The sequence below is a fragment of the Rhincodon typus genome, chromosome 8 (assembly GCF_021869965.1).
Source record: "Rhincodon typus isolate 14 chromosome 8, sRhiTyp1.1, whole genome shotgun sequence".
Taxonomy (NCBI): domain Eukaryota; kingdom Metazoa; phylum Chordata; class Chondrichthyes; order Orectolobiformes; family Rhincodontidae; genus Rhincodon; species Rhincodon typus.
Window position 1 is genome coordinate 79299776 of NC_063339.1, and position 25309 is coordinate 79325084.

Genomic DNA, 25309 nt, shown 5'->3' on the forward strand with positions numbered 1-25309 from the left:
AGCGGCATGAACGTGAGCTTTTCACTGAGGACAGACTGTTCAGCCTCAGAGTCTTCGAGGTCATGGGGAATGGTGAATATGAGGCAAGGTTCATGGGGTTTGGGGGGGGTTGGTTCTTGAGGGGTTTTGAGGAGGCTGAAAGAAGGGAGAGGGAAGGGCGATAGCATATGATGGGTGAGAGTTGGACGCGCTGTGGTGGGGAGGGAGTAGGTGTGGGAGGGGAAGGAGGGTGGGACAATAATGGGCTGGGAAGTAGCATGGAGCATTGGATAGCGTGAGGGCTATGGAAGAGAGGAGGAGAGGTGGAGGGGTCTATTGTGCAGGTGGACAGATGAGGAGAGACAGATGTGCTGGCTAGCTGCAGGTGGGCAGTAGGACCCAGGAGTGAGCCTGGGGATTGGAGTCCATGTGCTGATTGGAGAGTGGGTGGAGTCTGGAGTGGAGGTGGAAGTTGCAGGGAAGTCGAGGCACGTCCCAGTCCTTTTGGCGGTAGAATCCGGGGCAGCATTTGTGGACTCATCCTGAGCAGAGATGGAGGTTGAAGGTAAGTTCCTATAGATCCCGGTTGATGGTTGCGGAGGGTTGGGTGCCAGACCAGAACTAGAAGTGGCATCAGACCGGAAAGGCCCAGCGCAGGACGAGGTCTGCACGCGAGTAATGGTGGTGGCGAGGGAGGAATGCTGCAGGTGGACAGAAATGGGGCGCAGATTGTGAATGGTTGAGTGGGTTCTCCAAATGGAGGGGAGTAGAGGAGAGTCTAGCAAACTCATGATTTTAATGTCAGATATGAAGCAGAACAGTCGTTTATTGAGTGTGTAGATTCTGCTTCAAATAAAGAACAGTAGAGGTCCTCCACATGTTTGGGAAGGAAATTAGAAGAACAACACCTTATCTTCCACCTGGACATCTTGCAGTCTGGAGGACTCAACACAGAGTTCTCCATTTCCAAATAACCTTTCCACCCATCCCCCGGCTCCCGTTCCATCTCCACGTCCTCCCTTCCATTCCACCTTCTGACCCACCCTTCCAGCCTCCAACTGGATTCATCCCTCCCATCAACCAAGTCATACCTACTACCAGTGTCCATCTATCATCACCTTTTCGCTGCCATCCCTCCTCCCCCTTTATCTGCAGTTCCTTCTACCCACATGCAGTCCTGAAGAAGGGTAATACCTGAAACGTGGACTGCTTCTTTCCTTCAGATGCTGCCTGGCTTGTTTTGTTCTTGCAGCCTCCTCTATCTACAAGGTACAAGTCAGCAGCATGATACAATATTCCCCGATGTGTGTAGTTCCAACAATACTCAAGAAGCTTGACATCATGCAGGATAAAAGTGGCCCACTTAAAGTGACACCATATCCACAAGCGTTCACTACCTCCACCATTGACACCCAACAGTAGCAGTGTGCACCATTTACAAGATTTACCATTCACCAAATTCTTAACCCACCACCACTTTCATTTAGAAGGACAAGGGTAGCAGATACATGGGAACACCATTTCTTGCAAGTTCACTCCAAACCATCATGACTTGGAAATATGTCACTGTTCCTTCACCGTTGCTGGATCAAAATCCTGGAATTGCCTCCATAAGGACATTGTGAGCCAACGTACAGCATGTGGACTGCAGCAGTTCAAGAAGGCAGCTCACCATCATCTTCTCAAGTGCAGCGAAGGACAGGTTGGCTGGCCCAGCCAGCAACACCCATGTTCCACCAGTAAATAATAAAAAAAAGATTTCCACACACATGGTCAGCTGAGGATCATTATAGGAACCAGCATTGTAATATTAGGTTGGAGATGTGTTAGGAGTGATAGGGCTCTGAAATTGGTAAAATAAAAAAAAAGTGAAGTAATTCCAGCCACTAATTCGGTTTGTGAAACTGTAGTGTGGCTAACTCAGTACAATATTACATCTGGGTGTGACATTGCTTACACTTCAATAGGTATTATATGGACTTGCAACTTCAACTGTAGGTATTTAATGGATCATTCCAAAGTAGGATTCTGGAGGACTTGCATGGTTTGGTAAAGGAATAGTGATTTCAGAAAATGGCCTCATAATGAATTTATTGAATTAATTCAATAAATTTACTGAATTAATTCAGTAAACCTCTGCCACACTTGACCTCTTTCCTCTTTTATGTGCTCCGTAATATTTACTTGTTTAACCATGTATTTTGTTATCAGCTTTCATATCTCCTTATCCAATTCAGTTTTGTTCAATATCTTTCCTTTGAATCACTGTGGAATGTTTTACAATATTAGAGATCTATTTAATTACAAATTGTTGTTGTGAATCACCAGATGAAAACATAATTAAATCTAACTTGACCAAATGAAATGTGATATTTGTGGTGGTGTACAGCTATATCATGTGACAGCATAGCTCCAGAAGGAATGAGGATCCCTGATTAATCATCTTTGTGCATCTCCACTGACCTGCATGCATGAAGAACGTCAAAAACAACAGAAAAGGACATGAATTAGTTGTGCAAAGTCAGCCTCTTAACAATCAGAAAATTTCATTTCCTCATATCAGATATGGGTGAAATAAAGTCAGTACGTGTGTTGAAGGTAAATTTTTACCACCAGCCATCTTTGAGTGCTGATACCTCTAACACCAATTATGAAGGATGCAGATGTGCCCGTTATCTCCAGGGAATCCTCGCTGTAGGCAGACTATATGTGGCATGGGGCCTTCAAGCCTCATCCTTAATACCGCCCCATCCTACACTTTGCACTTCTTTTCTCCAAAACTGAATTAAAAAATAAACCAGCAAGCAGGTAAAAATCAGAAATTCACCTCTTGGATGCAGAACAATCAATGAGCTTGGTTATGAGACACATGCACTGAACAAGGACTGAGATTAGATCTAGAGAGGAATACATAATAAGGGGTGAGGTAATGCAGAGAAATTAAGGATTGGGCAATGCTGAAGCTTAACTGAATATGAGGTGTGATGGGCTTCAGAATGCTTGACAAAAAACACTCTGGGCTGTAATATCACAAACTGCAGCTGAATCAGTACTCACTTTTCCTTACATGATTAAATCAAGAAACCAATTCCTGTACTGCAAACAAAAGCTAGGATACAATACACTTCGTGCACTGCATATCTATATATATATCTGTTAACACATAAAACAACTCATTTGTCTTTCAGTCCTACAGAGAACTGCCATATCCTATATTCAACAGCTGCAAAGGCTAACTCAAGATGGAAATCCACAGAGGAAACCTAAGCTGTAAATGTACATGTCTTTTTTTTTGTATGGGATATTGATTCCAACAAAATATTTCAGATGCTAAAGTTCTTGTGCATTATAGATCAATCACTAGAAAGCTCCAGAATTCATTCATTGATTGGAGAATTCAGTAGCATATAAACTCCAACAAATCTGAAGTACCATCACCTTGTTTATACATTACAAAGTTTACCACTGTTTAATTCAGGCATCACCAGTTCATACAATTTTTAATTAGTACGTACTACACAATTTTAAACACTGACCTTTTCTTTTGTGAAAGCCAAGCTCATTTTCCACAGTAAAATCTTCTCGAAACCTGGTGAAAAGAAAAAAGAATTATTGTGAGAAAATGCAGGTTTGAAAACTCTGCACTCAAAGCATTTTGAGATGATGTCATTTGATTATGAAAGCTGGATGGAAGAAAATCCCATTTTACATATTTATTGCTGTTTTACCCTCAGTGCGCAGGAAAAATGTCTTCATAGCAACGTCACTTCAGCATGACTTTAAATTGTTATAAATGCTTTATTTTGTTAAGATTTGTAAAATATATTCTAAACTTAATCAATATTGGAAGACTGAAATTTAATGTCAAGATTTAGATGATCTTTGTAAAGACAATGAAAATCACGAACTACTAATGTAAATTTAAAGGGTTATGCAACTAGCCTCAGTAATGCCAATTTTGGAAATTATGAGGGTCCTAAAGTTTGGTAAATTGTATTCATGCCTCAGGTACACACTTCTGACAAAGTGCACTGGACAGCATATTGGCCAAACATTCGAACGCATGTGTAAATAATGTCAAATTGCAGCATGGAGAACAGGTATAAAACGATACTCATTGGCGTGCAACACTGATTGAAACCAATGCTGCTATTTTGTAAGCCCACCCTTCAGAACAGCCTCTCAACCTATACAGCTAAGCACAACATCAAGCTGTGTGAAGGACCACGCTTCTCAAACCCTCTGTCATTAACTCCACTTACTACAATTATTTGCAGATTAATTGTTGGCTTATTTCTTCTTACCATTGCTTCAATTCTTACACAGTATGAGAGTTTCCTCCAGTTGTTTAAAGTATCAGTATTCTATAGGGAATGAAGGAACATTTCTGCAGACTTTAAGACTAGTGCACAAATCATTTGCGCATAGATGATCTAGAAGACTTTCTTTCTGGAATTTAACATGAGTGGGAGAATGAGCAGAGTCAATGCGGGGTTTAGTGGCACAAGGTAAACTTGAGGGAAGAGCAAGAAACTATATCCACAGAGGATGTTTAAAGAACAATTCTCTTAACAGAATTTCAGCAAAATCTTGAGTCGAAAATATGTGCCCTTCACTAACAAAGCTACTCAATCTCTTCTGACATTTTTCCTGCACTTCTGAAATGTCAAATATTCTTAGAATGTGCATAAGGGATGAGATCAGGAAAATAGCTAGAAATGATCTTGGTTCCAAGGACTGAAATGTAGATTTAGTTTGGGTGGAGATAAGAAATAGCAAAGAAGTCAAGGTTGAAGTGGTTTGTAGATTGGGCATCGCTGGTTAGGCCAGCATTCATTGTCCATCCCTAATTGCCCAACGTGCAGTTAAGAGTTAGACTTGCCTTTATTAGCCGAGTCATAGAATTTAACAGCTGGAAGACTTTGCTGGAACTGCATAAAGACATTGGTATGGCTACAGTTAGAGTATTGTGTGCAGTTCTGGAATCCAATTATAAGACAGATGTGATTGCACAGGAGAAGTTTCTAGGATCCACTATTATGTTACCTGGGCTGGGCAGTTTCAGTTATGAAGAGAGATTGGCTAGACTGTGGTTATATTCCTTACAGCAGAGGAAACAGAGGGGTGACAAGATAGTAATGTATAAAGTTAAGAGGGTCATGGATAGTGTATAGGGAATGAACTTGTCTACCTTGTGGAGGGATCAATGAAAGGGGATTTAAGGGAAGGGGTAGGAAGTACAGAGATGCAAGGACAAGCTTTTTCATCTAGAAGGTGGTGTGAATTTGGAACTCACTGCTTGTAAGGGTGGTAGAGGGAGAAACCCTCACAACATTTAAAAAGTATTTAGATGAGCACTTGCTATGCCAAGGTATACAAGGTTACGGGCCAAATGCTGGAAAGTGGGAGGTTACTGACTGCTATTTAAAGTGAGACAGCTTCAGCTAACGCAGAGAAGGTAAAGCAAGCACAAAGATCTGCAAGAATTGCATGTTTCTGTGTCATACAGGAATTCAAATGACTACACTGTACTGCTTTGCGTTTGCCTCATGCCATGTACTCAAATCAAAAAGGATTCTTTTCCCTTCATGGAGATGCTGAGACAGCATAGACACTGCATTATCCAGGCTCTGTCCAGCATCTTGGCCATATCACCATGTATTCATTTAGCATCAATCTTCTGTCCCAACTGTATTTCAACAACATGGCCAAAAGATGGACATTGGGAAAAATGGTTTATGACTACAGTCGAACATAGAATCCATACAATATGGAAACAAGCCATTCAGCCCAACGAGTCCACACCGGCCCTCTGAACAGCATCCCACCCAGACCCATCCCCCTTTCCCTATCCTGTAATCCTGCATTTCCCATGGTTCATGCACCTAACCTACACATGCCTGAACACTATGGGTAATTTAGCATGGCCAATCCACCTAACCTACACATCTTTGGACTATGGGAGGAAACCGGAGCACCCGCGTCGACCCATGCAGACATGAGGAGAACATACAAACGCCACACGGACAGTCGCCCAAGAGTGGAATTGAACCTAAGTTCTTGGCGCTGTGAGGCAGCAGTGCTAAACACTGAGGCACTATGCTGCTGTTAGTCAATAACAAGCATACAGCATGAACCATTTTGCCACAACAAATCTGATGAGCAAACTGAAATATTAGTCATCAAACACTGCATCATGGGTGGTTCCACAAGTGTGTTGATGCAGATGACCACTGACTCCATGCTGAAAAGGATGTCCTCCAGGCCCTGCACAAACCTTTATGTGAAGCTCATGGTGAACTCCTCTGTTCTCAACAATGAATATAAGATTTCTGGAAGGCTTCCCAATGCACCATGCATTTGGACGTCTGCAATTATCAGTCTTCTTGTGTGTCTTACCCTTTGATGTCATTATCAGAGTCTTCTACGGCAGAACTGGAGCACATCCTCTCCCACTGGTGAGCAGGGACTTCAGTTATCCTTTCCTGCTGCCCTGGCAGCACTGTACTTGTGCCCAGTGTGTCACCATGTGCACATCCAAGCTCTATCCTATCTTTTAAACTACATAAATTGTCAATATCTGAACCTGTGGCTGCAAATGTGAAAATAAGTAATGGTAAATCCTCATCCTAGTCTTGCTAGTCTTCCTAGTCTTGCTTTACTGCCAAAGGCTGAAGTTCATTGAGCTCTTAAATAAAAATCAGATCTGGGTTGTGGGGAGAGGAGAGGGGAAAAAGAGGGGAGATGGGAGCGGGGAGGAGAAAGGAGGAGAGATGGGAGGGGTGAGGCAGGAGACGGGAGGGGGAGGGGAGGAGATATCAAGATGTTTGATTATACAATATGGAATTTTGAAGTCAGATGAAATTTTGCGATATTGGAGAAGTGGATGTGCAAAGGAGGATTAGGCACCATTGATCACAACATGCAAGTAAACTAGGCATATAGGATAGTACTTTTTCCCAAATTTCAAAATGGTAGTCACCTACACCAGCACGTCACACTTTATATTCAACATTTAAGTTAAGCCCCATTTTAGGAAGAACTTTCCAAAGCTTCAAAGGTCAATCTATAACTGCGACCTACAGTATATGGTTACACTCGTTCTCGTAGAGATATGCAAGCTTACCTCCCCCACTCTGCAGATGTCCTGATGCATTTAGTAATGCACCACCTTCTCCTGCTGAAGTGCAACAGTAAATGTGGTTCAACCCATTTGACTATATGCTGATCATAGTTGAATGGTTGCTCGGGTGACAGAGTTTGGCAATCTGGGTGTGACACTACCAACACTGTGAATTGGGTGACAACAAAATAAAGCATATGAATGTTAGGGCTCAGTTTGGATGTATGGAGATTGTTGGCAGGCAGGTAATCAGGATTGGATGATTTGAACAGTGGCTGACGGTAATGCTGCAGTCGGTAAGATATGGCATTTGAAAATGCATCCTTGACCTGAACCACTGATCTGAGATCAGGGAACTTCTTCTGACACTGCATCCAAAGCATGGGAACATGCCCTCTTATCATTATCTAGTTCCACATAGATCATGAGAGTTTGGATGCCACTGTGCAACCCTTTGCCCCTGAGGACACAGTTAATCTCTGCTCCATTCCATTTCCTCCACCAAATCTCCTAACACAGCATCTGAAAACCTGGATGCACTCTTCCATGACTAACCATTGTTCACATATTCCCCAAATCAGATGTACTTTCTAGAACACTTCCAACAACCCAGCTACAAGGTACCTCCTCTTTAAATAGTTTAGACCAGCATTACCAGTCACTTGTTAATACTGGGCCCAGTACTGATGTACACAGCAAATGAATGATTGCATGCAACAATGAAAATGACGAACAGGCAACAAAGATGTGATGTGTCACCTGCACTGAACACAACAGAACCAGGTTAACTACATATCTGAATCCCCACACCAGTTTTCAGGGGCTAACCAGTTTATCCCCCTCAGTCTTTCCATTTGGCTCCAGCCATCCCACACTCCTGTGCACTGAGATTGGAGTTTACAAAGTAAAATTTAAAGCTTAAAATTATTAGCAGTGACAAATAAATTATTTCATCAAAGCTGATTTACTCTAGAAATGCATGTTTCTTATGGAACTCAAAACTGGCAAACATCTTGAATATTTTATGTAATAAGGAAAACCTACATGTCCTCAGTTTTGTTTGCATCCCATGCTCTTTTCCATTCTCCTTTAGAGTTTTTGTGACGTGCTAGCCTCTCTTGATCTATCTGCTCTCGTTCCTTCTTCCAACGGACATACTCCGCTCTCTCCCGGCCAGTCATCAATAAAGTCATGTCCACAGTGCCTTTCTGAGTTGGCAGACCACCTTCCTGAAGCAGATAACAAATATTACAGTGTTAACATTTGAAAGGCTAATATTTCAGAACCAAAAGAGAGCACAGTTCCCAGCATTTAGACTACCAAAGGTTATCATAGGCAAAAGTCTATTGTAGACAAATAACACTAATCATTACCTGCGTCATATGAGTCAATTATAAAGGTGACACTTATAACTTATTCAGTGCACTGGTTGTTTTGGGCAGTGTATTTAGAAGAGGTGTACAGAAGAGGTGTTCCATGTCTCTTCGAAAAATAGGGAAATGCTCTGCAATGTTTGCTCTAATTGGCTATTTAAATAATAATCACAAAAATGGAAATTGAATCCAGTTGGCTTATTTCCTTCTCTGTTCCCATCACTAGAAGTCACTGGACTGGGGAATCGAGCTTTGTTCAGGCTGTGATGAACCATTATTAAATCACAAAGTCACAGCAGATGCCCCAGGATCTCAAGCATGAGTCGTGAGGAGAATTCATAGATGGTAAGAACTTTTCTTGGCCACACAATGTCTTGTTTGATCCATTATTGTTTTACCAGTAACATTTATAGCAAGCTAATCATATTAACACCAACACTGACTATAAAATGACACAAACTGGGCAGCCACATAGCAAAATAAAGTTAAAATATTTTGGGATTCTGCGAATTTCTCTGGCTCTTGTATGAAGGAAAAGAAATTAATACTTCAAAAGATTTTTAGAAAAAAAAAGTCTAGTGAAAAAATTAAATTCAGCCATGGTAACTCCTTTTAACTACCTTAGTTAAAAATCAGCAAAGACAGCGTGCATGACATAAAGATCCTGTTCAGTCTCAGTTTGCACCAAGTTAACTAATCCTCATAACAGTAACAGGGCACTGCATTTCGCCTATACAAGTATAACAGTAACTATACTTCAAAAGTAATTAATTCATTAAAAGGTTTGCATTCAGTCACCATCCATTGACTTGCAGATGTAAACATGTTCATGTTTGTGAGAGTCTGAGAGCATGCATCAGAAAGTGCCTATTGAGATTGTGAATGAGAGGATATAGGAGACTGGAGAACAATGTCAGCCTCAAATGTGAAATCCCGGTACTCAAATTACTTACAAACAGTCACTGGCCAGTTCTGACCAATTTGCCTAGACTGAATAAAGCTGTTCAGGATATAATTTATTCAAGCCTGAATATTTAAAATTCAAATATACGATATTGCCTCAGTTTTATAAAGAATAAAAATGAAGGCTTGAAGTCCATTTTACTTCTGTAAATGATGCATCTTATCTTATCCTATAATTTAGCCAACTAATTAACATACAAGACAAAACATATATTTCGACAAACCACATCACTTGAAGCACACCTAGTCCACAAAGACTTGAAATTCAGAAATTTTACTGAATCAGATATTTAAGAGAAAATCAAAAACTCACTTAACATGCATGTATTTTATGGGTTGTGTCTCCATACACATGGCTTTAAAGTCAGCTGTCAATCAAATCACATTATTGTTCAAATTGGTTTCTCTGTACGAAGACATAAGAATACATCACCCAGAGAAGAGCATGCAAGCAACAAATCATGCAATGCTAATATTTCAGGCTTGTACTTACATTACACTTCAGGGCAGCAGATGAAATGGATTTTTTGCACCTTCTGAGGCGGAGTTTGAGCCAGTCATTACTTTAAATCTGCAGTGCCTCAGTGTTTCTACTCACATATTTACCTACTACTTAATAAATCTGTTTGGCAGTTTCCAGCTGCAGGTAGGTTTAGTGTGCCTCCTTACAAAATCAAAGATAATACATGGAGATGCATGATATAATAATGACAAGTTCACTGAAAAGATAGTTAGATTTTGGAGTATTTTGGATTGAGACTAAAACAGTATTTAAAATCCACTTCTGAATTTCTTTCGCTCAAAGTACTCAACAGCAGCATAACTTTTCTGGAACAGTTTCCAAGCCTAATTGTCCTAAGAACATTAAAGGTCAATTATGGACTGGAGCCAATGTAAATTAGGCTGGGTAATGATGTCAGGTTTCCTTCCCCAGAATATTCACAATGCATGAAGGGGTTATTTCTTATAACATTGAGGAGGGTAGGAGGACTGCCACGTGCTTGCTCAGAAGGCACTGACAAGAAAGAGTTGTGGAGTTTATTGTCAAAAGTATAAATGACAACAGCAGGGATGCAGCAAAGGAGAAGTTTAATCTCATGAGTGATCAAAGTCAGTGAACTTCAAATGTCATATCCTACCAAATGTATCACTAGCCTCATTATTAAATCCACACACCACAATCACTCACCTAACAATAACTTCTACCAATCAAGCCTCTTACCTAACATACCTAGGTTTCTCCTTACTGTCGCACACTTCACAAGTCACAAATCCACATTCTATAGCTTGCACCCTGGTATCTATTTACCATGACAGATATTTCTCAAACAAAATGCACGACATTCACTGTCCATACCTCCGGTTCTCTTGCAACCAGAGGCAGCAGAAACTAATCAGAAGTGGAAATGCACATTTACCTGTTCCAACATTCATGGAGATGGTGGTACTGGCTGGGGCTGTGGCCATTGGCAGGGCTGAATACACTGAAGATCAGATTATCCCCTTCCCTGATTTCAGAAAGCGGGAGAATGGGGTTGAGGAACTTATCAGGTATGATTGAATGGCAGAACAGACTCGATGGGCCAAATGATCTAATTTCTGCTCCTGTGTCTTATGGTCTCATGATTTTCCTTGGCTCATCTACCTTTTCCTTAATTCACAATCTCATCTGACTGATAACTGCACATCATCTAAGGGCAGACTTATTTCCTCCTTTTGCCTCACAATCATATCCTTGTCCCTGTTCCTTTCAGATACCCAGGAAATACAAATCAACCCAGTTAGTACTGGAAAAGCAAGAAGACAAGCATCACTTAATTTCACGGTCGCACCCACCAGCTCAGATGCTGATACTCTGCATAACTTAGAGGGACAGGACAGAGGCATGATCTGAACATGACAAGAACAGCAGAGGAAACAAATTTAGGTACCGGCTAGCCAGAGAATTTGGGCCAAAGGGTTGTCATTCTTAGCACATTTCTAACATAAGGTTAGAAATGAGAATGTTCAATGATCACCGTACATAATTCAGTTCATTATGACAGTGACACTGGCATTATTAAATCCAACATCAACAATTTGGAGTTATCAACGACCAGAAAAATAACTGAAACAACCACATAAATCAAGTTAACATCAGAACAGATCAGACAATGGGAAAACTGTGAGGAGCATTTTGCTTCTTGACTATCTGAAGTGTGTTCATTTACCACTTGGCACAAGTCAGGAATGTGATGGAATAATTTTCCTAGAGCTTTGCATATCCAACAATGCCCAAGAGAATCAATATCATTCAGGACAGAATAGAACTTGATCAAGAAAAAAAGCCACCACTTTGGTCATCCAACAGTGCACAGTGGTAGCAGTGTGCACCATTTACGAGGTGCATTGTTGCAACTTGCCACGTTTCCTTCAACGACACCTTCCAAACACAACACCCAAAGGAACAAGTGAAACCGATACAATGGAACAGTAATGCCTGCAAGTTCACTTGCAAGGAATACTGCATTCAGTTCTGGTTGACTTTCTATAGGAAGGACGTTGTTAAACTTGAAAGGCTGAAGAAAAGATTTACAAGGATTTTGCTGGGACTGGAAGGTTTGAGCTATAGGGAGATGCTAAACGGGGTGTACTTTTTTTTTCTCCTAGAGTGTTGGAGACTGAGGGGTGACCTTACAAACATTTATAAAATCATGACAGGCATAGACAGGGTGAATAGCCAGGGAGGGCAGGGCAGGGTGGTGGGTCCAAAACTAGATGACATAGATTCAAGGTGAGAGGGGAAAAATTTAAAAGGGACCTGAGGGTAATGTTTTCACACAGAGTGCGGTGTGGGTACGGAATGAGTTGCCACAGGAAGTGGTGCATGCTGGTACAATTACAACACTTAAAAGGCACCTGGATGAGTATATGAATAGAAAAGATTTAGAGGGATACGGGCCAAATGCTGGTAAATGGGTCTGGGTCAGATTGGAACGTCTAGTCAGCATGGATGAGTTGGACCAAAGGGTCTGTTTCCATGTTGTATGACTCTATGACTCTAAGTCACATAACACTTTTACATTGAAAATATACCACTGTTCTTATACTCCTACAGTGGACTGAGTAGAATAGGTAAAAATGGATGACAATATTTTAGGAAACATTTTATAACACTTGGCAAATATACTTGTCATTCAGGAAGAAACGCTCAGAAGGATACACTATCTGTGGCTAATTATAGGTGGTAGGGCTAGTCTTAAGTTGAAAGAGTTGATGAACAATACAATATAGATGAGGCCAGAAGAATGAGAAAGTTTAAGAAACTAGCAAAATCTAATTATGAAAAAAGCATAGAACTAACAAGAGAAAAAAATAACAGACATTAAAAGCAAAGGGAAATGGAATATTAAAGTAGGGAAGCCTTGCAACAACTGGGCTCCTTATTCATGGATAGGTATGGTTGCATTGGAAGCTGTTCAGAGAAGGTTCACAAGGCTGACTCCTGTGATGAAGTGGTTATCTTATAAGGAATATTTGAGCAGGTTCAGCCCACACTTATTGGAGTTCAAAAGATTGCGAGGTAATCTTAGTGAAGCAAGATTCTGAGATAGCTTGACAGAGTAGATGTTGGGAGAACGGTACTTCACATGAGGAAATCTCGAACTCGGTACACAACATTAAGATGAGGCATGTCCCTTTTAAGATGGAGGCAAGTAAAAATTTATTCTCTTAGAGGCTTGGAATTTTCTTCCCTAGTTGTTGCTGTCTCATTGAATATATTCAAAGCTGAATCAGACAGATTTTTGACAACAAAGGAGTCAAGGGTTAAGGGGGGAAGAGGGAAGAGGAAGTAGGAAAGTGAAGTTATGACCACAAAAAGATGAGCCATGAACTTATCAAATAGCAATGCAGGCCCAAGGTCCTGAATACCATAAGAAAGAACAGGACTAGTCTTGTGTGGAACTTGTCAGAAATAAAGAAGCAGCATTTGAAATATGGTATAACGCGTGTTTCGTTAATGTGAATTAGCTGTAATGCGATTGATGAATAGTGGACGCCATCTGGACAATGTAAACTTTCTGCTGTACAGGTGTAACAATTTTCTATAGCGATTTCCCTAAACGTGATTTTTTTATAGTGATTTCTCCATAACGCGATTTTCAACAGCACGAGGTCCAACAAGAATGCAACTATCGAGTTATAGGAAAAATACCTATAAAGCAATAAAGGTTGCACAAGATTTTGAAATCTTTGGCAAAGCGTTCTGATAGAACAATTCAAAAACAACACCTTGCAGGAAGAACAAGTCCTACCTGGATGAACACAAATTTATAAAATAAAGAATGACAAATGGTTATGAATTGGGCTTATAAACATATTAGTGATAGATCCCAATTTGGAAGGTTCCAGAGAAAATGGATTCGAGAATATAGGAAGTTTGATGATAAAGAGTAATTGAGAAAGATGGTAAGGACTCAAAATACAGACGATCCTCAGCTTAGTAAAAGAGAAAGGACAAGTTTGGTTCAAGGGAACGAACATGCTGTTTTCATCATAAAGTTCTAAGAAGGTTGAGTGCTGTAAAAACAACACAAAAAAAAATCTGTTGCAATAGCAAAATCCAATAGTGTTTCCATATGAAATACTGCACAAATGGTAAAATCTACAACAAGCAGTGATTGGCTGAAGCTACATAAATGTGTCGTTGACTTTTGTAAGACACATCATAAGTCAGAGGGTTGGGAAGCCTTTGCAGTCCAGCCCCAACAGCTGCATCTGATTAATCATTTAGCAGGTATTCATGTTGATGGTGTTGGATTCTTGCCTAAGCCTAAGTCAGGTCATAGGTATCTCCTAGCTATCATGGGTTTGTCCAATCAATTTCTAGAAGTTGCGCCACTGAAATAAACTGCAGCAAAAGTTGCAGCTGCAGTCCAATTTTTCACTAATTGTGGGTTGCCGAAAGAAACTTGGTGTTTCATTTCAGAAGGTCAGGTGTAATGTAGACGTGAAGTAATCCAAGTCATTGCTCATCAGCCACAGTGCCAAGGCACTTTGGAAACATACCACCAGACCCTAAAGACCATGATTTGGATCAATTTTCTTGCAAATCTCCAGGATTCAGATAGGGGAAAGGGCAGTGACATTTTGTCCCTCAAGCCTGTTCCAATTCAATAAGATTACACTTATTCTGACTGTGACCTCAACTCTTAACATTGCACTCCTTTGTTAGTCAAGAATCTAACTACCTCAGCTCTAAAGACAGCCATAATGAGTCAACTACTTTTAGTCCCTTCAAAGTAGGATATAAAGAATTACATTACTGGCTTCCTTAAATTCATTTTTGGCACCGGATGGATCTCCCCTCCTAGATTATGTGTCAATGCTCTAAGAAAGGTCCCAAAAGCATGTGTGAATGCTAAAGAACATCTGAATATTTTTCAGCAGGTAATGAAAGTACAAATGGACAGAGCAGGTAACACACGTTGTTTTGAACCAGAGAATAGAACGTTCTTTACCTGGTGAACTACTGAAAGCCAAATTTAGTGAACGCAACTGCTTCGAAAGGAAAACTCAGGAGCATGAACTTTATGGCTAGTCCCCCATACAGAAGAAAGAATAAAAAGATGTGTCATGTGAACATGTTCCATGACTGTAAGCATAGTCAGCCACTAGGTGTGGTGCAGATGGCGGAAATGCAGATAGTGATAATGATGATAAGTCTGAGACAGAGAATCCTCAAACAGATACTCATGCGTTTAAGCTGGCAAATGCAGAACTGCTAGAGGTTCTGGGTGAAGTACTGTATTACCTAGCTGAGTCCACATTCACAGATAGGCCAGGTCTGACTATTTTTAAAGTCGAAGTGGGGGAAGGCAAACTAATTAAGTGGAATTCTAACAGATTTAATCTGAGCAAATTGGCAGAGGTTAGGATGAAAACCCAATTCATGTTAGGTCGTGAGGTGGCACAGTTAGTTAGCACAGCTGCTGCATTCGATTCCAGTCTTGGATGACTGTCTGCGTGGAGTCTGCACGTTCTCCCCGTGTTTGCGTGGGTTTCTGCTGGCTGTTCCAGTTTCTTCCCACAATCCAAAGATGTGCAGATTAGGTGGATTGGCCATGCTAAATTGCCCCACAGCGTCCAGGGATGTGCAGGCTAGATGGATTAGACGTGGGAAATGCAAGGTTACTTGGATAGGCTAGGTGGGTCGCTCTTCGGAGGGCTGGTGCAGACTCAATGGGCTGAACAGTCTCTTTCTGCACTGCAGTGGTCTTATGATTCAATAAATCATCAAACTTAGTCAAACTAATTGTTGTTTCTGTCATTCTGATGACAAAACCAGATGGTTCTCAGATATTCTGCATTCATTACCAAAAGGTTAATGTAGTCACTAAGATAGACTCCTATCTAACACCCAAGGATTGCACTAACAGGGTACTTTGTTAGTAAGGTTGATTTGCTTAGAAGAAAACAAGTCCCTTACCAAAGGCATTTCTTTTCACAGATGATCTGGTTAAATGTAAAATCATTTTGATATGGAAAGTACATTCATATTTCAAAGATTTGCTAATCAGCTGACTGCCAGCTTGCATAAACATGTTGCATACATCAACGATGTTTTCGTGTAGAGCAACACTTAGAGTGATCATTTGAAGCATTTGAGAGACCTGTTTGACTGGTTAGCCAAAGCAAATCTGGTCATGTACCTAGCAAAATCAATTTGTGGGACCAATACGCGAGCCTACACAAGCTATTGTCTGTACAGATGACTTACCATATGTTCTGAGGGTGTAATGACCCTCATTTCAAAGCATGTTTTTTAACCAGACCCTAACTGAAAGGAAAACTGTGAAACTGATTAAAAGCTGATAAAAAGACACACAGCCATTCAAGCTCATGTTATTACCTACTAGTGCAATGGAGGCAGTCTGAAGAAAACAAAGGCTGGATCTAGGTGCTGATAACTGGCAAATAAAAGGCATCTGCAGTTGTCTCCATCCCAAGTTCAAGTACCACCATCTCTAGAGATGTGTAATAACATCTCTGAAAAGGTTGATTAGAAAACATCTATAATGTAATTGACTAGCCAGACTTGACCATACAAAATCTGGAATCATACAGACATAAAGAATGGAAACATACAGGAGACATATAGAGAAACTGAGGGAACAAATATAAAAAGGAGAGCATATTGTCATTCCAAAATGTTAAATAAGGGAGTTTCCAGCATACGTTCACATCTACAAAGTCCTCTTTGAGACGTTCCTGACATTTTTGTACCATGAGGAAAATTTATGCTCGGCTACTACCCCTACAAGAAACAAGGACAAAACAACAGACCAATTCATGCCCAAATTCAGAGGGTAGAATGTTCTTTACTCAAAGAAGATTTGCCAATCATCACCTCTAGTATATTCTTTTCCTGATTTCTGCACAATGGTAATTTCCCCAATTGAATAGTTGTGGTTCTCATTAAAAATTGCAATGTATCTTTTCAATAGCCCCTCCCATGACAATTATCAGATGACTTTTAAGATAATTTCAAAAGAAGTTTACACGTAATGCAGATATGCAGCCACAAAAATCACATCATGCATCCTTATATGCATCGGCTATAACTTACCGGACACCCTTTTTCCCAACGTTTCTTTTCTATACCAGACTTTACCATCTCAAAGTCCGAGCCACCCCAGTTGCGAACATTACGCCGGCTGCCCACTCGCTTATCCCCTTCTGGTAAGGGACCTGAACGCCGACGGTCATCCAAGAAATTTCTAACTGGGTTCTTGTCAACTTTTCCTTCCTATAAAAAAGGCAGGTTACTCACCAGAGCTAAAGTGATCCCCATTATTCCCTACCAAGTTCTCCTCTGCAATGCTCTTAAACCAGCAACCTTTACAGGACAATCTTTACTGGGAAATGGGAATTTAACAATTTTTTTTGCCCATTTAATAGCACATCAGATAACAAATGCGATCACATGCAAATCATCATATCATATACAACACTAATATTCTTATTAGAGAAGAGAGGAAATGCAGGTAAATGGAAAATTTCAAGAATAAGAATGACTACACGAGCTTCTTAAATCATACAAGATTTCTTTTGGAGGAGAGTTACAACTGGGAATGGTGGTAAGGTCGGAGAATCTGGATGTTCATCGTCTGGACAGTGTTTAATAAATATCAGAATGTACAATTTTGGGCACTTGCCTGGATAAATTATTTTGATTTGATTGTTCTACCTAGCATTAAATTCAATTTCTCCTATGGCAGCTGACTCAATTTTCTCATAGTGTACTCCTAATAGCAACAATACAGCAACAAAGTTAGGTTTTAATACTATTGAGGTGACTTTCTATGTCAGAAAAGATAGGATTATAAATGCAGACAAAAATAAACTCAAAACCACAATGACAGTAGGAACTGCCGATGCTGGAGAATCTGAGACAACAAGGTGTAGAGCTGGATGAACACAGCAGGCCAAGCAGCATCAGAGGAGCAGGAAAGCTGACGTTTCGGGTCTAGACACTTCTTCAGAAATGGGGGAGGGGAAGGGGATTCTGAAATGGTTCGCGACTGGGAGATGCAGTTGTAGTCATGAACCATTTCAACTCCCCCTCCCACTCCTTGGACGACATGTCCATCCTGGGCCTCCTGCAGTGCTACAACGATGCCACCCAAAGGTTGCAGGAACAGCATCTCATATTTCGCTTGGGAACCCTGCAGCCCAATGGTATCAATGTGGACTTCACAAGCTTCAAAATCTCCCCTCCCCCGACCGCATCCCAAAACCAGCACAGCTCGTACCCGCCTCTCTAACCTGTCCTCCCACCTCAAGCCCCAACCCCATCTCCTATCTACTAGCCTCATCCCGCCTCCTTGACCTGTCCGTCTTCCCTGGACTGACCTATCTCCTCCCTACCTCCCCACCTACACTCACCTTTAATGGCTCTAACCCCGCCTCCTTGACTGTCTGTCTCCTCTCCACCTATCTTCTCCTTTATCCATCTTCTATCCGCCTCCCCCTTTCTCCCTACTTATTTCAGAAACCCCTTCCCGTCCCCCATTTCTGAAGACAGGTCTAGACCCAAAAAGTCAGCTTTCCTGCTCCTCTGATGCTGCTTGGCCTGCTGTGTTCATCCAGCTCTACACCTTGTTGTCTCAAAACCACAATGGTAAGGATTGATATAATGATAAAGAGGTGATTGTTCTTATCTACAGAAAAGGAAATCAGTGATCAAAATGTGTAACTTGCTGTTATTTAACAAAAATCCCAATTCTGGAAATTTCCTGGCCAATCGCAGAGATAGGAAAAAAACAGGTTTAAAAAGAAGCATCTGAATATTTCGTTCAGCTATCAAGCATTAACAGCATCACAACTGAACTGAAATGATACCAACCTCCCATCAGATAAGAGAACGCAACTGTAACTACTATTGTGTAAGTATTATTTATAATGTCAATGGCCTTAACTCTCCCCAACTTTGCAATCTCCTCCACACTTCTAAATTGCATCACCTCTGCCCTCAGTTTGTTCTGGCTTTTTATACATCTCCAATTTTAAGCACATCACCTTTAACATTCATACCTTCAGCTACCAAAGGAGCACCTTATTTTGCATTGCAGAGGTACTGCAAGTTGTTATTGCAGCAAAAATTAACAGTTCACTTGTATTAGTGGCCATCATGATTTTCCTTAACTCATATCTGCATGCATTAAATTGAATAGGTCTCTATCAAGTAGATTTAGTGGGAGCTAAAACAATACCCCTAATCTTAGTGACAAAGGGCATTATAATTATTACACGAATAAGTAATGCACTTTGTTAAGTATTCCTCAACAATAGACACAGGTGGGCTAGTTTAATCTAGATAACTATACCCAAACCAGTAAAAGGTTGTGTTTGTCAAAGGGAAAGAAATTTGTTAAAACAAAGCATGCCATATGAATTTAACATCAGTTGAGGACCCTGAACTGCGAGGCGGAACTGCTCTGTAAATATTAACTGTTTTAGATTAAAGCCTTTTTACCGACATATCTGCTGGCTGGTGCTCCAGTGTCTTGGTAGGAATCTGTGTTCAATCAATAACATTCTCTGCACTAAAGAAGACAATCACTGCTGCAAAACCTTAAGCTTTCCATGAGATTGCTGAGATCAATGGAAAGAACTATTGATCTGGCCAAGTCAACAGGGTGTGTCGCAATAATACAGTTCCATACTGTACTCAGGGAAATATCTGTAAGGCAGGCTGAAGGAGCTAGTGGTAAAGCAGTTAAGGTTGAAGTGACATTGGGGAGGGTGGTCTATATAAAAGCATGCTGCCTCTGATGCCTTCTATGAGGCCCACTTGGTTTAGTTATAGTGGTTGCTCCTGTTCCTACTGTGCCTCTGCTCAGAATACAGTGCCAATTATAGCCTCCATTTTAAACAGCTAAAGATTAAGTGGGGTGCTGGGGCCAATAAAATATGGAAAGAAGGTTGTGGAAGTTGGAATCTGGCAAACCTGATAATCCTCTAAACCAAAATGCTGAAAATGCTGGAAATCTGAACTGAAAACAGGTAAAATTTCAAACTTATCACCATTCATCAGCATTCGTTGACCAGAAATGTTGGGCTTCATTTTCTAAATCCCACTGTCAGGAGGAATTGCAGATTGGTGATCCACACGTGCCAGCACAGGGACACAGAGGGTGATCCTTCCAGCATGGGAAACATGCAGAGGCGAGTACTGTACATGCAGGTTGAAGAAAGATAAAGTTCTGAAGAGTTTTTACAAATTTTGAAAATCAGAGAACACAATTACCAGGCTGTCATCATGGATATGTACCAAGCTCAACTGTAAGAACATTAACAGGAGCAGGAGTAGACAACAAATTCTTAAAGTCCCGCTGCGCTATTCAATATAATCAAGGCTGATCTTCGGCTTCATTTCCAAATTACCATGTAATCACTCAAATTCCTCAATTCAGTGAGTGAACAAAGTCTACCCCTCAACTTGAAATATATTCAACAAAGGAGCATCCAAAACTTCCAGAGAATTCCAACAATTCACAACCCTCTGAATGAAGAAATTTCTCCTCATCTCAGTTCTAAATGATTGACTCCTTAGTATGAGACTGTGTCCCCAAGATGTTCTAGGTTCCCCAGACAGGGGAAACAAGCTCTCAGTACCTATCCTGTCAAATCCCTTCAGAATCTGTTATGTTTCAATGAGTTCACCTCCAATTCTCCTAAACGCCATAGAGCAGGGATCCAATTTACTCAGACATTCATCCCAGGAACTGATCTCCTGAACCTGATGGGCAATTCTTTCACACAGAAGTTGGTTCATATGTGGAATGAACTTCCAGAGGAAGTGGTAGATGCAGATACAGTTACAACACTTAAAATACATTTGGACAGGTTCATGAATAGGATAGATTTACAGGGATAAATACTGGCAAAAGGGACTGGTTTAGTTTGGAAAACATGGTCGGCATGGATGAGTTGGACCGAAGAGTCTGTTTCCGTGCTTAATGACTCTACGTCCTCTTTACCCAATTTACTCACTCAACCAACACACAGCAAAGTCACACTCAATGATAAACTGCATTAGGATGCATCTGTTTATATGTTCTAAGTTAAATCAGCCTAGGTGCAGAAAAAACAGAACAGATGAAGCTAGTTTCCTTAATTAACTAATTACTACTGCTTTCAAGTAGTGGGGTTGTGCATCCCTGTGTAAGCCTAAGAGTTTAAAGTGACAAATAGGGTGCCAATCAAACACATTGTTCTGTCCTGAGTCGTACCAAGCTTCGTGAGAATTGCTGGAAAGGCAAGTGGAAAGTATTCCATCACACTCTTGACTTGTGTTGTGAAGTGGGGTTGAGTACTCGTGGATTGAGAGGCAGGAAGTTAGATGTAAGATGCTAGGAGGGAAAGCACTGCATGGTCCCTTTAAAAGATGACTTGCTTTTCTTATGCTTAGAGGTTTTAAATAAATGTCAGTGAGCAGCAACTTGAAAGTTTGCAAATACGTAGCAGCCGAATTGAAACATCTGTATCAAAAGGCCAAGCAGCAGTTTTTACCAAGACAATAAGTTTTGAATTTAGACAATCAATTTGAACCAGGTACTTAGTTACCAAAAACCAATTAAATTCAAATCTGATGGTTTTGACAACATAGGACCAATCCTATTGTAAGAAACTGATACGTCATCAAGGGTATAAAAAAAGGGGCAGTTGCGCAAGGACAGGAGAACTAACTGCCATCTGCCAGAGTTAACAGCCATTAGCTCTCAAGAGAGAATTGCTGATTCTCATAGACTCCACTATGTCTTGGAGAAAGCGCCATTTAAAGAACAAAGGTATCAATAGCACAACTTGTTAACATTCCTGACAGAAGAATTGGTAGAGAAGGCACAGAGCATTCCAGAAGACATGTAACTTGGCTGTAATTTTGAGAGACTAAATTCTATTGTTTTACATGTTATTTTATATAAGTGGGGCTTGTATTTATTGGAACTGCACATTACTAGAATCTTGTATTATTTGGAAACAGTTAGTAGTTAGAAGGGATTTATTCCATTTGTTAATACTTTAGTTAATTTGCTTACTGTTACAGTTAGATAAATAAATTGTTACTTGTTGATTATATAGTGAGTGTCAGGGGTTTATTTTGTTTAACCACTAGATGTTGCTGAAAGGCAGGTCTCACCACTTTTCACAGTCCTTTTACAGATTATAGGGTGAGGTGCTCCTCTTTGGGAGTTTCTGTTTTAGTTCTCAGACGAGGTTTGGCGGGGGGGGGAGGTGGTATCAACCTCCACTTATAACACTTGTGCCTTGTAAATTGTGAGACATTTTAGCGAGTCAGTCACCAGAGAATATCCAACCTGTGACTTCTTTTAAGTTATATTGATCATGCGGCTAGCGCACTTACCAACTGGACAATGTTGATAACTAAGTGCTTTGTGCTTCCCTTGCCAAGGATGGTCACTACCTAGCAACGTGGCACAAACGTTAGTTGCCATTTTTCAGCCCCAGCTGGCTTGCTACAAATGAACAGAGACCGTTCCATTATCTGAGGAGCTGTAAATGGAACTGAAGACTGTGCAATCATCAGCAACTATTCACACTTCTGACCGCAAGATAGAGGAAAGACTATATTTAAGCAGCTGAAAATAGTTGGGCCTGGGGTAACCAGAAGAACTACTGCTGTTATGTTCTAGGGCTGAGATGATTGGCCTCTAACAATCACAACTGTTTCCTTTTGTACTGCGTAGGGCGCAAGCTAGTGGAGAATTCTGTCTATATCTTCACTCATTATTGCTTTGGCTCTGATGCCAAAATCACTCATGTTCAGTCACTTTCAGCTTGCTGCTGAAATTATGATTTTTTTCCATCTTTAGATCTAAGCTATAATGGAGGTCTGGAGCAGAGTGGTCCTCAGAGGCTCATACAGCACAGAAACAGAACCTTTGGCCCCCAATTTGTCCAAACAAACCAGGTTTCCTAAACTGTACTAGTTCCATTTTCTTGGGTTTGGCCCATATCCCTCTAATTCTTTCCTATCCTTGTACCTGTCCAAAAATGTCTTTTAAATGTTGTAACTCTACTCGCCTCTACCACTTCCTCTGACAGCTTGCTCCATATATGAATCCAAACCGAGCATTGGTCAAGTATCACTTGATATCGCTGTCAACATACCTTTCATCACTTTGCTGATGAGCGAGAGGAGCCGGAAGGGAATGTAATTGACCGGCTTGTCCTGATTATATAGCGTTTCCAAAACAATGATAATTTTCCAACACGACAGTTGAGGTATCAGTGTTGGTGCTGCATTGTGATACATTAGCTTGAGACAGTGCTGATTCTGATAATTATACTGACCAGCAGAAATCTGAATTTCCTTTAGAAAGATCCAGCTTATACTTGCTCTTTTAAACAAGGCACAGTGTCTGTCATGAACTTATAGCTATATGCTTTCAAATAAAATTATTCTTCAACCTTACACAATGAATCCTAACAATTCAGGGTAATATGGAATCACGTATTCCAACTATTCAACATAGCTAGTCTTTGGACACAAGTAACTCAGTTGCAGGTTATTAATTAAATGATTAAAGTATTCAACATTTGATTATTTTTGTTAGCATCTGAGTGTAAAAAGATGAAAATATATTCTAACTATATTAAAATAGATGGACCAATACAGTTGTTTAGTTCATTAATTAGTAAGACTACTTCATTTTGACATTTTAAATGTTAAAACATGATAAAAAGTAATATTTGCAGAATTCTGGAACGTGAAACGTGTAATGGGCCCCTGTGTAGAAACAGATATATTATCGCCAAATGTATTTGATAAAAGATTATCAAGCAAGAGTGAAATCATTCTCCTACTGATACCAGCAGTTCTGTAATTCTTTGATTACTTAACAGCCTTAATTTTGAAGGACAGAGTATTAAAATCAAATATAATTCTATGCAGCCCTTCCTAACGTGGGTGAGTAAGGAATGGTAGCCCCAGTTTAAAAAAAGAGTTAAAAGGCAGAGCATTCAAACCCTGGTAATAATCTAACATTAGTCTCGGCAGCAGACTGAAAATAATATTATTGCTGTTGGTGACACCAATCCCAGTTACCAGTAATGGGAGAACACACAGATTCGTACACCATATTTCAATGCAGATACAGAACCCTTTTATAATCTTCAGATATTGTAAAGCTACCAGGTATTCTTCATAGTACGGCAATGGTAGTGGAAAACAGAAGCCAGCAAGCAGACGAACAAGCCCAGCTACACGCCTTCTTAATGCGATTGTTAATCTCACAGCAGCACGAGCAAATGGTTTGGGATAGGGATAAATTAAGAACCTTATTCCTTTAGCTGTGTTTTAGTTGGTAGTACTTTTACCTCCAAGTCAGAAGATTGACAGTCTGAATCACATTACAGAGAAGTGAACATACAAATCCTTCCTAATAGCATTGTGGGCCTATTTACAGCACATGGACTGCAGTGATCCAAGAAGTCAGCTCACCACCACTTTTGGAAAGACAATTAGGAACAGATAATAAATGTTGGCTCAGCCAGTGATGCCCATGTCCCACAAGTGAATTTAAAAACATCCAGGCAGCGTCTCCAGTGTAGTATGGCTGAGATGTAGCAGTGCAATACTAAGGAAGTGTTGCACTGTCAGATCCTACAGTGCACTATTATACTTTGCGTGAGGCATTAAATGAAAGTTCCATCTTCCAATAGATATCACATGGCATTACCTTTAAGATGAACAAGTGAGTTCTCCCTAGTGTCCTAGCCAATATCTAGTCCTCAAGTAACATCCAAACAGATTGTCTAGTCATTGCATACAGAAAAGTCCCACCAACAAAAACGTAACAAAGTGGCTCCTATATTTCCTACTGCAACACTGACTACTCTTCAATGCTATTTCGTTGGAAGTTAAGTATTCTAGGATTTCTTGAGGTCATGAAAGGCATCGTGCACATGTAAGCATTTATTTTGTTCCAGAGTTATGTAGCAATCTACTCCAGACAGATGATACTATTGGAGAACCATATTTAGGTTGACTTTTCATTGTAGTGATGAAGAAATGCTGTATTGTCAGCAGCCATCTTTAAGAAACAGTAACTAAGATATCATCTGCCTGTTCCAATCACTCATGTTAATGATCATAGGGCATGAAGAGCTAGGAGCATTACAGCCAACACATTGTCTTCAACCAACATTACAAACAGATCAAATAATTACTCTGAGGTAGTAGGAACTGCAGATGCTGGAGAATCTGAGACAACAAGGTGCAGAGCTGGATGAACACGGCAGGCCAAGCAGCATCATAGGAGCAGGAAGGCTGACGTTTCGGGCCTAGACCCTTCATCAGAAA

General features: G+C 40.5%; 1 protein-coding gene across 2 annotated transcripts in view; it reads right to left on the reverse strand.

Annotated features, from left to right (window-relative positions):
• Positions 1–20086, reverse strand: part of LOC109915642 (coiled-coil domain-containing protein 9-like) — an 84294-nt gene extending 64208 nt beyond the window's left edge. For both annotated transcript variants that reach the window (XM_048599774.1, XM_048599773.1), the window contains exons 1-4: positions 20008–20086; positions 17048–17227; positions 8147–8331; positions 3516–3568 (exon numbers count right to left, since the gene is read on the reverse strand). In XM_048599774.1, coding sequence (XP_048455731.1) covers positions 3516–3568; positions 8147–8331; positions 17048–17227; positions 20008–20010 — 421 coding nt within the window. In that variant the 5' untranslated portion in view covers positions 20011–20086. The remainder of the gene's footprint in view (positions 1–3515; positions 3569–8146; positions 8332–17047; positions 17228–20007) is intronic.
• Between the last annotated feature and the right edge of the window lie 5223 nt (positions 20087–25309).